The 14364-nt window shown below is 36.9% G+C and overlaps 1 protein-coding gene across 5 annotated transcripts in view; it reads right to left on the bottom strand.

The window, feature by feature from the left end:
• Positions 1-1902: 1902 nt before the first annotated feature.
• Positions 1903-14364, bottom strand: part of GLIS3 (GLIS family zinc finger 3) — a 158380-nt gene continuing 145918 nt past the window's right edge. For all 5 annotated transcript variants that reach the window (XM_090132228.1, XM_090132230.1, XM_090132227.1 and 2 more), the window contains exons 8-10: positions 9256-9434; positions 3583-3765; positions 1903-2414 (exon numbers count right to left, since the gene is read on the bottom strand). In XM_090132228.1, the coding sequence (XP_089988354.1) occupies positions 2278-2414; positions 3583-3765; positions 9256-9434 (499 nt within the window). In that variant the 3' untranslated portion in view covers positions 1903-2277. The remainder of the gene's footprint in view (positions 2415-3582; positions 3766-9255; positions 9435-14364) is intronic.

The following is a 14364-nucleotide window of genomic DNA, read 5'->3' as shown; positions in this document are numbered from 1 at the left end:
AGAAATATTTCAGAAGTGTTAATACTAACCCCTACCGAACACTAATAATGACATGTCACCAGCTGGATTTAACTCCATTCACCATCACTCTCCCTAGGCCCGGCCCAGTTCTTTACCCAGAGAGACTACACCTGACTAAGCTATTGACAGCTGTACTCCTGGGGTCCTGTGTTGCCAGCTTCCCTACAAGCATACTGTGGGAGATAGAGTCAAAGGTTTACTAAAGTCTAGGAAGATTACATCCAATCTTTTCCCTCATCCAGGAGGCAGGTCACTTGGTCATAGAAGGTCATCAGGCTGGTTAAGAAAGATCTGCCTTTCATGAACCCATGCTGGCTGGGCCTCATCCCTGATTGTCCTACACTTGCTGTGTGATGCACTCAAGATAATCTGCTCCATAACTTTCCCCAGTACTGAAGTTGGGCTGTGAGGCCTTTTGTTCCCCATAATCCTGTTCCTGTGTATAGAAGCCTGGTGTTATTTAACCCAGTGAAAACCACATATGGTAACAACAACTTACTAATGCAAGCTGAAGCAGAGTGACACATTTACTTGCGATGTGAGAAACAGAATAAAAAAGGGAAGAATTTAGTAGGGAATTCTCTGCATTTAAGCCACAGTTTTACTTCTTGGTTTAAATAATTTATCTACATGGTTATCTACTTTGCACATATCGAATGAAAATCTCATATTAAAATATGGAAGCACATACGCTTGTATGTAAGAACATAATTCAGGAATACAATCTTCAGAGGATTTCCAGCGTTTGTAAATGTCTGCACATAAATTTGTCTATGTAACAGAACGGCAAATTAAATAAGGAATTTGACCGAAATTGCATTCAACAACTCTGTAAAGCTTCTCAGGATAAGAAAATCTGTGCATAAACAATTTTTTTTTTTAACTGATGAGTGATTTCAGAAGCATAGTTACCATCTAGGCAGTGTGTAAGAATCTCTGAATATTTTTCCATTCTATTAAAACAGATTGTAAGAATATTATGATGCACACTATGCTGAGTGTCCACAAAATAGACCAAAGTGGATTAATAATCTTAAAAGCTCAGTCTTACATGCTATTACAGTTACTCTCAAGCTATATATCACCACAGTGATGATATATCTGTACTGCAAAATACTGGTTTTAACACATCTCTTGTGGCTTACACAGGTAATCTAATTTTATAGTACATTGTACAAAATACATGAACTAGAGCCAGTCACTGAGTAGAAGACACAAAACCAACAAGTCCAGTTTTACATTTCTAAGTAATCACAGGGAACATAGCAGACTTAAGAGTAGTACTTTTTTTTTTTTTTTTTTTTTTTTTTTCTGGAAATGCTATGGATTGCTTTTAAATCTATGAAATTTAAGGAAAAGTATTTTGAATTTTCCTACAGAGCACTACAGCACATACAGCAATAAAGCTCTACACAACATAGTTAAAATCAAAGTTAGAACATAATCTTCTTTTCTAGCTGTTGTGCTAAATAAAGATTATGTCCATGTATATTCTCAAGTAGTGCATTTAAATATTCTTATGAACTGCAAAAAAGAACTAGGTCAGAAGAAATGTTGGAAAGATACCAATGGCCAATGGCCACACTGTATTGTTTAAATACAGAGGGATGGGAAAGTCACCTAAAGCAAGGCCTGTAAGGATCTAGAACCAATGCTCTTTGGCTTCAGAAAGAAGATAAACACAGGCCTCCAATGGTAATACCAGGATGTATGTCTAATTCCTCTCCCTTTTTTTGTTGGTGTATTTTTAACTTCAGAAGCACCATATGCAAACACACTTTCAAAAGTTGTGTATCTTTGAAATGTTTGCAGTATATTCTGGTTTTACTTCTTTTCTTTTTCTTTTTTTTTTTTCCTTTTTTTTTTTTTTTTTTTGTTGTTTTTTAAAGGAATTTTCTAAAGTGTTCTTCTCAAAGGTTACAGCTATTTTGGATTATAACCAAAAAAACAGTTTTCTTATTCAGTCTTTGAGTTCCCTTTGAGAAGTTAAAAAGAAAAAAAAAGTAGAGTTGCTGTGCCACAGAAGAAAAGAAAATAAACAATTGCTAAGGTTTTGGCAAAATTTTCTTTTTCCAAGTGTTCTCCTCAGACGGCTGCCTGATTACAGGACGAATGCTTGGTGATTTCTTTTCCTCTTCAGCGTGTATGTTTATCCACCAATATTCATACAGCATTTTTACGGAGAGAAAAATTTTGTAGAGAAATATCAAAAGGGTAATATGAATGGAATCAGGTTCTCATTAGAGTTGGATGATTTTAGCCTTCAGTGTAGACAGAAGAAAGCTGAGGGGGACAACGATCCACTGCATTTATTTGTAGGAAACTGCTATCCTCTGGCACACTGTTGGTCGAATCACCGAAGACACTTGTGGACTCTGCTGGAAAATCATAAACTGAGAAAATACAGAAATAATTAATTAAAGGACAACTATATCACAGAGAATACCCTAATACTTGGACAGAGAATACCCTAATACTTAGGCAGAGAACTGGACATTGCTTCTAACCAAATGGACAAACAAAAATGCAAGCCAATGTAGGTATGAAATTGATAATTACATAACCTACTGCTTAGCAAGGGAAGAATTTCAGTTCTATCAAATCTGAATTACAGCAGACTTCATCACAACTAATGTTCGCCCACTTAATGGATGCTTCAATTACTATATTTTATAATAAGCTTCATGCTTTGTTATTGAGTTTCACCATACTCAGTGAATGATATGTGTTGTCAAACTCAATTGTCATAAAGCAGCTCCTTAACAAAGAAGTTACTAATTTCATCATATGACAGATGTAAGCAAAGGAATAACTGCTTAAAATTTTTCATCTTCTTATACTGTGAGACTCTGCTCTGAATTGACATGGCTGCATTGACTCTTCACTGCATTACTTAAGGATAAGATGTAAAAGAGATTTCAAAGCATAATAATCATTAAGTGAAGTCATCCTGTATGGAAAGACAAGAAAAAATAACAGCATCATTTGCAATTAGGCCCTATGAGCAGATTCATTGTCTGATGTGCTTATTCTCTGCAGAGAGGTAACTTTCTCCTCTCCAGAGCAGCACATATGCCCCTTAGGCATTTTCAGTTAGGAAGAGATTAAATTAAGTGTGAAAAGAAAAATGTGCACTCGGGCACTTAGTGTCATGGAAATGTGACTAAATGAATTTCAAAACAGAAAGCAAAATGGAGGGCTTAAGTCATCTCAGTCCCTGCTGCAATTCTTCTACCAGACTGGAGTGGCTGCACAAATATCATACAAGTCTCAAAGGACTGTATTTCAAAATGAATACACGAGCTAGTGACTCTCTGACTACTAGAGAAGATTATACCCTTGAGAAACCCTCAAAAGCACACTGTTTGCATGTAAGCTAGATCTTGCAGTGATCCATGGTGATTGTCCCAATGTCCATCATCCCACAAAGATTTGAAAACCACCTCCTCTTTGCAAAGAGTCAACTCTTTCATGACTGTTCCCAGACATATTCATAGCTGAAGCAAATCTAAAGACAGAAACTGTACACAACCATTCAGAAAGTTCCCAGCTGACATTTACCTGTAATACCAGAGTGAGCTGAAAAAGTTCGATGTAAGACACCAAGTCCTGCCTGACCCACTGATGCAGGAAATAAACATTCTTCAAAGGGAGGAACCATACTGCAAGAAACATTGTGTTGTATATTCTTCTGAGTGTCAGGATAATGTGGAGGGCAGAAAGTCTGAAGCTGTCCATAAAAGCCTAGAGGAATGAAAATAAAGTGGTCAGTAAAATACCTGGATAGAGATTATAAATGATAGTATATGTAATGTTGACCATGAAAAATGAATGGAGAAATCCTCACTGCAGTACCACCAGGATTTCAGTTTTCCATTTTCCAGTGGTAAAGCAGCTTTTATATGATGATCCCCAAGACTTCTTCCAGTTTCTGTTAATTCCTAATGCATTTTGTTTCATAGTCTTTCTGGTCTTGACATGATTTCTGAGAACACTGACTGACTAGACTAGATTTCTTTAACTCTGCAGTCCTGCTGTCTAAACTGGGAACATCCAGAGCTTGCACTTGGCTACTGCCTGAAGGATCTAAATAAAGAGTTAATTTAAATTAATGGAAGGTTAGTCAAGGAAAGTGTGAATAAAAAAAGCAGACTCAGTCTTGCTGAAAAACTGAAAAAATGAATCCAATCTTGAGGAGCTGCCACTGATGTTCAGACAGCTGGTTGATAGTGGGGATGCCTGCGACACTCTGAAAGGCTGCTAGCTAATGATCCATGGGGCCTGCTATTTGTTTGCACAGGATTAGAGTCTCTCTTGCACTTCAGCAGAATATGATAAAAGGCCTTTGGGTTCTCTGTAAGAGTAGAGAAAACATCAGGGAGCTATCCCAGAAGATAGATGACTGTAAGTAGAAAGCAGAGAAGATCCTTTTATGGAAGCTTGAATCATGGAATCACAACCTATTGATGATATTTAAGAGGGATATGTCTAAGTATCTCATGACACCATCAGCCCATTTGTTCATTACTACTGATGAGAAATGGAGCATCAACTTATTAAGAATAAAGACTTAAGAATAAAATATCCTCTAAAAATCAAAATTTTGTGTTTGTGAACTTCCAAACCATCACACAAACAAACCTTCCAACCTCATGTCTCTTTACAGAGGTATACTATGCTTAGAAACTCACGATGATCACAAAGCAGCTCATAAACTTCTGCTGGGTTGGGGGCCATGACTGCTGTTTGCTAAAGCTGCGCTGTGTCTATATACAGATAAAGTAAATCATAGATAATATGGATGGAAAAGTAAAAAGGTTGCAGTGTGAAACATGCAGTAACACTTTGTCATCTGAAATCTGGGAACAAAACCCTCTGACTCTAATGTGGTGTTAAAAAGAGGCATTCCTTTGTTCTTCACAATGCATGCTGGACAATTTGACAAGCAAGCACACACTCTCAGAGTTCAGGTTCTACATTTATACAGTTAAGACATACATATGCAGTATCTTAGCATACATACTCTTTTTCAAGGTCTCATAGATATGTGCTAATGTCCCTTGGGTGTGCTCAGCGGTATTTAGGGTGGTCAAGTGCCCACCTACTTCTTCCCCTTTTTTCACCATCAGCTTCATCACTGAAACCTTTGACAAACTTTCATTCACTTGTCCCCAGTTTGGAAGATTTCCATTGCTTATTAGGCTTAGTAGCGAGCCACTTTTAAAAAACAATGTATGAAGAACCTGAGGAAAATGTCCTTGCATGTTTTAAGCAAAAGATAAAAGTATTCTATTGTGTCTCCAGTACTTCTTATGAGGCTAAATCATTGAGGCAGAAGGTAGAAGTATTCTGTTATGTCCCCAGTGCAAAATTATTGAGGAAAAACAAGACTAAGTTCACCCACTAAAGTTAAAATGGGAAGTTTTAGAACTATCACTTATGGATTCATTTTGCTAAACTAATATATTGGTTCTTAAACTAATGTACTAAACCCTGTTGCTAAGCAAACCAACCTATACCAGCTTTATATAATATTACTGATTTTCTGCCAAATGGGAGGAAGGATGCATGGTTTAGCAGTCTTACTACTCAAATTATTTTTCCTTTGAGAATATATTTATGTGGTCTCCTACAAGGAAGCATAAAAATATTGGCATGTATAACATATGCATGATCTGAGACTAAAAACTCATAGGGCATGAGGACAGGACAGGATCATGGACAAGAAAAGAGCCTGAACCTATGCACAGGAACTTAGAACTTATAGAGAGGTCTAGGTAACAATGTTGAGTGAAATACAGTGCTTCCGTTTTAAGCTGTAGTCTTGAAAGACAGTTCTGGGTACACAATATGAGAAAAATGTCTAATTTACACATATATAGCAAGGGTTTAGGCAGAGCAGTTTCATGGAAAAACACAGAAACAATAATACTTCACCTTCATACAAAAGAGCAAAAGAAGAAAAAAAATGAAAGAAATAGTAAGAAGAGGGGTTCATCTTCAAAAGCAACCTGCAAATGTGTACAGTAGGCATGAAGTCACAGGTTCTGCTCTTTTTAGAGAGGCTGAACGCTTGTAGGTTTCATTGTCTTTTTCAGGGGCTGGAGGCACTTGGCAGCTGAAGCTCTAAGATGACAGTTTCAATTTTTTTTCTTTTAAACTTTAACTGGAACAAAACTGAGTCATACTTTGAAGCGTGTTAGGAATTTACAACCTTTTCAATTCTTAAATGTTCAATTCTGACATTTAAGAAACATTTGAAGCAAAATAAAATAAAACGAAAGAAAAAAAAAAAACACAATTGCCATCTAAAAATTGACTTAGAAATAACATAGCTATTGACAGCTTTTGCTTTTAAAATCAATTTTTTTTTTCTCAGCTAGCAAAAGGACACACTCTGAAAGTTTACTGTTTAGTCAGACAAGTTACCAGTAACAATTATTTCAATCTGATGGTCTGAGCCAGCTGGCAAGACCCCTCAAGACACATGCTGAAATGTCCTTTCATACTGCTCTGCACTCATTCTCTATTTGTGCCTTTCTCACAGCATCCTGTTCCCGATGCAGAACAATCTGGCAATAACTTTGGCAGAAAAATGACTTACCTTGGGGTTGAGCTATTGTGAGTCACATCCTCTATGTTTGCACATTCTCTACTCCAGCAAAAGAATATTGTCTAGAAAAGTCTGAGAAGCTTTAACCCATTAGCAATTAACCACCACGGTGCAGAGAGAACTAGGGAAGTGCATAAAATTCTTTCATTAACTGATAAACCAAGTCCCCATCTATTTTTCTTTAGAATGGAAGAGCACAGAAAAAATCATTTTCTTTTTGGAATCCAGTGTCATAGATATCCGTCTTATACAATAGACAATCATAAACAAGAAGAATCAGAAGAGGGGACATCATTTTCTGTCAGTCAGTTACTTAGCACTTTTCCAAATGTCTTTCTCTATTTCTGCAGTGCAGTCACAGCATAGAGCTCTTTGAACTACAATCCACACATGACACAGCAAAATCTAATGATCTTGGGACCTTTTGACTTGGTTCACATGGTGCTATGTACAAATTAACTGCACCACTTGCATGGTGCAAGATAACATGAAGCCATAAAAAAATTCTATATTCTGACCATACCTGATCCTTCTTTTGAAATTACCTGTTAGAGAACTACCTGTAGCAAGAGTTTCCTACATTTTCACACACTTGTGATAAAACAGAAAAGGGAGATGGACTGGGTGATAAACTTCCAGAAACTGAGCATATTTTCTCAGGATTGCAACTCTGAATTGTATCAGTTATTCATTTCTAAACTAATTAAAACATACACATGAACGACGTACACACAAGGTTACATCAATCATGTTTCTCTGAATGCATACACTATCTCCAAGATCAAAGAAGGCATGACACAGAATAAACAATAATTTTTTTTCTGGTATGATTACATTATTTCCTGAGGGAAATTAAATACTTCTAAATTTAATGAAATTGTGGAATATTGCAAGAATCTCTTCTAAAAGCAAGAAGATCTTGTTGTTTATCACATGCAGAGCCTTGCCCTGAATGATGCTGAGCATCTGAAAATCAACAGTACACAGCCCATCTTAAATTCGCTGTTGAAATCCTGGTCCACATAAGTTTGTGATAGAGTCCTGATCTCACTGAACAAAGAGGGACAAAGATTTAATTACAGATATGTCAGAGACTGTGACTGCCGTGATTATCATTTCCACATGGTAGGAAGTTTCTGACTGACATCTATTTCTGTCAACTGTCTGCTTGGCATCACAAAGCTTTCTCAGATAATATTTTCTTAAGGAAATAATTACAATTGCCATTGATAAATACACATTGTGAGTGAGTATTTTCTCCAGTTGTCTTTGCCTGAATTGCTTCAAAATGGTATTCTTTTCAGCTCAGTTTTACAGCATTCATTAGGTTAATTACACAGACAACAAGTAATCATTTAGTAGTATTGGAATGTGAAGAACAAAAGGAAAAAGAATGACAGGGAAGAGCAATACAGACATATCACACATTGTACTGCCAGATGGACTTGCAAATTTGGAAAGCTAGAAATGTTTCTATTTATTTAAATCTGATTATTGTTCATGAAAAAAATTTAAAAAAACCAGCTTACTAATATACCTGCCTTATAGTTACCCTAGTATAGCTAACTCATATCAGCTAAAAATTTTTCAAAGAAATGGCAGCCTCTGTTGCACTGAATATTTTGCAAGAGTTTTTTTTTTTTTTTCTTTCTTTTAGTATTTTGCCAGCATTGGTCATCATCTTAATTCACAAACACATGTATATAGTCTACTACAGTAACAATAAAACAAAACTGGCACATTCCTTTTTCCCTTCATTCTCACTCACAAAAAGTACCTTGGGATCAAGTTTTATGGCTACCCCTAGGGAGACTGTTTACATCATGGAAAGCAAACAAATGAAACAAGCCCTTTTTTTCTCCCAGTATATGTTTCTTATACCTACTGTGATAATTCTCAGGAAGCTTGATCAAGAGGCAGAATCCCAAAGACTATAAAAATGCAATATGAGGTGCACCTTGTGTATGTTAATATGACAAACATATACTTAAACAGTTGAAAGGCAACAGTGTTACTTCTGTCAAAATATTTCTGAAATGCTATGGTTAATTACCATTCAGGCTTCGCACCAGATTAAAAGAAAAATTGAAAAACAACTTATATTGATTTCAGCTGCTGTTAATTTTCTTCATGACTATATAAGTCTGTATTTGACTGATCAAACAGAACGAAAGTTGTTTTGTAGAAACTGTTTACATAGTGCAAGTGGGAACACAACTTTGCGAGACATGTATGCTAATGAAAGAAATTTACACAACTGCAAGGGATAAAAATATTCCATTACTTGAAAACCTGGTAACACTTTGTGAGAAAAGTTAGGAGTGATAAGAAGTATAACAATATTAAATTAAAATTGGAGACCAACACATAATTACTTGCAGTTCTATTTCAATAGCAGCTTTGAAAATCAACCTGAAGCAAAACTCGTCACTCCATAGTAAGATGCATAAACATTATTTAAATTATGAATTTCAAGAAATCCTGAAGGCAAGGTCCTAGAAGACAGTATCTTTCAGAAGGAAAGGGCCCTTGAAATACCAGCATCAGCACTTGCAACATTTTATTTGAAGCCAAGCAGCACTGACAAACAACTAACATCCATGATGAAGCTTCTTCCTTACCTTGGATGTGGAGACTATTTGGCTGAAAAGGGTTTGATGCTGACTCGTATGTCTTTAGGTGCATTCCAGCAGGCTGCTGAAGATGAGGAGGCTGTGGAGTCTGTCTCTGCATCATGGGAGGAGGAACTGAAATTCTTTGGGGGCTGATGTGTTGAGGAGAAGAAGTCAGAGCAACAAACCTAGGAGTTCAGAAACAGACAAACCTATAAAATGCTGAAACTTTAAAGTAAGCATCGAAGATATTTTCTACTTTACTTAAATCACTATAATGCTTAGCAGTTTGCAGATAAAAAATCTTCTAAAAGAACTGTGTACAGCCCAAATATGGAGAAGATATATCCTCAAATCACAGAATCACAGAATAGTTGAGGTTGGAAGGAACCTTTGGAGGTCCTCTGGTCAATTCCCTCGCTCAAGCTGGGAGACCTAGAACAGGTTGTCCATGACCATGCCTGTGCCAGTGGTTGGTCTTCAGCACAGTAAAGAAATGTTCCCTGATATTCAGACAGAACCTCCTGTATCAAATTTTGTGCCCATTTCCACTTGTCCCAGTACTAGGTACCACTGAAATGAGCCTAGCTCCATCCTCTCAGCATCCTTCCTCAGAGCCCCCTCATCTCCAGGCTGAATGGTCCCAGCTCTCTCAGACTTGCCTCATAGGAAAGGTGCTCTGGTCCCTTTGTCATTTTTATGCCCATTGTTGGACTTACTCAAATACCTCTATGACTCTCTTGTATTAAGGAGACCAGAACTGGATGCAAAACTATTTTGGCCTCTCTTGTGCTGAGCAGAAGGAAACAATCACCTCCTTCAAGGCAATAATTTGTCTAATGAAGCTCAGGATAATATTTGCCTTCTTTGTGTCATGGACATATTGTTAGTTCATGTTCAACTTGATGTCTACTAGCTCTCAGGTACTTTTCTGCCAAGCTTTTTAGTGACACATCATTAGCTTGGATAATTGTGAAATGAAAATGCTGAATTTTTGCCTTGTGATGGAAATCTCGTTTCAACTGCTGTAAGTAGGTTTTAAATACTAACAGCAGAGAAAACTTCATAGGGGACCTTATTTCTGAGGCACTGCCTGTTGTGTCATAATAAGACTCTGTGCCAGCTACATATATCAATAAACAGTTGTCCTTTCTCTTGGGCAGGAAGTGGTCTGCTCTGGTGAATGGACACTGAGCAGATGAACAGCAGGTTCAAGTTTCGAGTTCCAGAAATCCCTGTTTTATGTATGTTGCCTGAAACACTTAGAAAATAATCTGGAGGCAGTATCATGTATATGAAGGCAAGTGTTAAAATGTTTCCAGTTGAGATGACATCAAAATGTTGATTTGGACTCAAAATGTAAATTTACAAGCCTGGCAGTGGGAGAGAAAGGTTCAGAATGAGATTGATGGTGCAGCCACCATAGAGGTTTATAATTTCATCTGCTTATTATACACTGCTCTCTCACTACTGGCACTACAAGGAGACATGCAACTAAGCAGGAGGATTTTATGGACATTGTGTATGTTGGTTTTTTTATCTGTATGTCCTTTAAATTGCTTATCCAAAAGAACATTACAAATAGGTGACAGTCATTTTTGAAGAGGGAAGGCTGTGGTTACAAAACTGGGGTCACTCGCCCATATGACCAAACTACCCACTAGACCAATGGGACCAGATCAGTAAACAAAAGCTCAGCCTGGGCTCAGGAATGGCTTGCTCTCACTTTCTGATTCATGCGATGAAAGCTGGAAAGGCTATTAAAATATTCCTGCAGGAGGATGAATGAATACTGACGTGGCATTCCTACTGCAGAAAAACCACTCTGCTCCCAGAAGTAGGCTGCCAGCTATGCTGAGCAAAAGCACTACCCACTCTTCTAGCACGTAAGCTCAGTGGCTGCTGATATGAGACTGTTGCTTGCAGTTAACACAGCCCGAAAGGACCCTAAAGTGTCAGTCTGATCCCTCCTAAGACTAGACTTCTGTACACTATATAACATTCTCTTTCTTCTTGTAAGAAAGAATATTTTTCCTGTAGAGGTCTAAAGAGGCTGTACATTCACCTTGAGTACAACAGATGATGCAAGTCCAGTAGGAGCGCTATAGAACACCTTTAGAAAGGGTTATTGTACAGATAATCACAACTAAATCCAAGACAATTGAAATATTTTAAGTTATAGCTCAGAATCAGTTTCTGCCACACATCATTTGTATAATTTTGACCTTACCTGAAACCTATTTGTTACATTTATTACATTTTTGGTAGATGCATAACTTACATTTGTGGTATAGCAAATGTTGAAATTTTTGTATGATTTACTACCTATTCAATTTTCTTAGAGAATTGAATTTTAATTATGTTACTTGCACCTTGGATGGACTTTGTGCTGATTTGCTGTTAGCTTCAAAAAATACATAAGTTACTACATAGTTGGAGGAAATGTGTCAGCACTGAGTTACCGAGTCTTTAATGCACCAAAAATTTCTTTGTTCTACACTACTGATGCAGTACACACTTAGACATACCAGGAAGGAAGAAAACAAAGAATGATGCATTTCACAACAATACTAGACAATAATTTTCAGAAAGAGATAACCAAATTGTTGTATTGTGCTGAAAGTATCAGGAAGGTTTTCAAAGAGTGCCACAACTAACTGGTCTCCATGAGAAAAGACTGCAGTGAGTATAGCAATCCCACAAAAAGAGTGCTAAATGCTGCCACAGATAAAGAACAATTTACAGTAAGTTTTTATTACTATGGTTATTTGAAAAATCATTGGATATGATCCTCGGTGTTGTCACAGTTTGTTTGTGAAAACTGATTTCTTAAAAATGGTTTTAAGCAGCTGCCAACAACAGGCAAAAAGTCCTTCTCAAAACTCAAAGAGAAAAGGACAGTTTTAAAATTTTCACATTTGATTTAACACCTAAAAGACCCTCCCAATGACAGTGCTCTACTTTGTACAGCAAGATAGGACTCTTTTTCAATAGACTCTAGTGGTCTTTATAATGATTTATGAATCACTTCATGAATTCCTGGCTTACTCATATGGGTGACTATAGTTATCTACTTATACTTCCCCTATGCCCAACAAAAGAGAAACTTGGACTTGTCTCAGTCCAGATTTGTTCCCAAATAAACCACAGTGTGTTACTGGGGGTACTGCAAATTTAATTTTGCTTCTGGAACAATAAGGACTGGTTTGTAACCACTAGGAAATTGACATCAATAATTGTTGCCAAGTGCTGCAGTCCATGTGGTCAGGAACCAGCCAGATTTGCAGAAGGATGCCCTCACTCACGCTTGCTGGATGTAAAATCACAGGAGGACTGTTTGGAGCTATCAAGTAGCTTCTTCCTTTCCAGTGTTTGCTAGGAAAAATGTGTCCTGCCAGGCAATGACTAGATCAGACAGTAAGCAAGATAAATAAGAAAGTTTCTAAATTGTACCTTCTTAGATGAAACTAGTTAAAATGATGTATATGTGGTCACTCTGAAAGTAATGCCTCTTATTTATTTGCATAGAAACTGCAACAGATATCAGAGTACAATAACACTATTTGATAGAGAAAACTTTCAGCTACCAAACTACTTTTTCAATGCAGTTACCACCATTAGCTATGCATTTTCACCAGCGATGAACAAAAGCCTGCATGCTGCACTTTTAAAAATCTGCACCAGAGGAGGTGGCCCACACAGAAGGTCTTCCCTCACACCCTCTGTGCTTCCTCCTCCTATAGAAATCATCTCTTCAGCCCTCTGATGCCCAGTTCAGCAGTGTTAGTTCTTTACAAAAATGCGTGTCAAGGCACTTGATGTTTTGGGTGAAGAATGCCTTGGTAAGGTACAAAAGGTATCTCCCCACCACATTAAACACTGAAAATAAACTTTCCGCTTCCCTTGCCTTGCCACAGCCTCCCTAGATTATGTATGTAATTTACATTTAGACCAACCCTAGTCAGTAAGTGCTAGAGTAAAATATTTTTTTTCTGTTTATTCTTGACCAGTACTGCTAAATAACAAAATCTGTATATACAATGGCTGCTCCAAAAGTAATGCATCCTATTTTATTATGTTAGTGTTGGTGGTATGGCAGTAAAGGTTGAACCTTCCCACCAGTATCCTATTCCATTTTGTTGCTGTGTGACAGATGGCAGCAGAGGGGCAGTCTCACAGAATGGTGTGGATGGAGAAAAATTGTGTCACTGAATTCCTCCACATGGTGAAAATTGCACCTACTAATATTCAATGGCACTTGCTGAATGTTTCTGAAGACCAAACAGGGGATCTGAGCACAGTGAAGTGGTGGGTGGTGCATTTCAGCTGCGGTGACAGCAACAGCAGGTCACCTCCACTGGTAAAGATTTTTATGAGCGTGGCATGCAGGTTCTTTTTCATTGCTAGCAAAAATGCACAGATAATGGTGGCAACTGTTGAAAAAGAGTATTTTGTAGCTTTCTCTGTTGAACAGAATTATTGTGCTCTTTGCATCTGCCATTATTTCCATGGAAATAAGTAGGAGGCATTACTTTCAGAACAACGTATAAAAATTCAAATACCAAACTATTCTTTGAGCTACAAGAACATTGTCAGTTTCATATCCCTTTTTTTCATCTCAGTTTTTGTACATTCCTGCTTTTCCTATGTGTGCTGTTTCAGAGTTATAAAAGAAAAGTGAATTTGTCTAAATTTGAGAAAATATTGTTATTCCCTATTACTTTAAATTCTGTATTTCTATTTTCCCACTTAGTAGTTTGCAGGGAAAATGGTTAATTTCAGTTATTTTGCAGTTTCGAATAAATTCTGCAGGAATTATAACAGCATATGAAACTGCTTAGGCAACAAATAATATGCTAAAAGTTACACTGAAAAAAAAAAGTAATTGTATTTGTGTATGAATAAGGAAAGAAGAGAAGACAGTTTATCATTAATTTATATTTGACTATTGCACAGGGTCCTAGTAGTGGTATTATTTGAGGTAAGAACTATATAACTATGCTGGATATTGCTTTATTTAAATTCTGTTTTTTATTTTTGCTTTTTTGCTTAGACTTTACAATGGAAAATAAAGTAATATTTTTACATATAATCAATTCTTATGATAGCTTTCAATAT

The sequence above is a fragment of the Phasianus colchicus genome, chromosome Z, assembly GCF_987193195.1.
Source record: "Phasianus colchicus chromosome Z, bPhaCol1.hap1.1, whole genome shotgun sequence".
In the NCBI taxonomy this organism is placed as follows: Eukaryota; Metazoa; Chordata; class Aves; order Galliformes; family Phasianidae; genus Phasianus; species Phasianus colchicus.
This window is presented reverse-complemented; position numbering and strand designations above follow the sequence as displayed.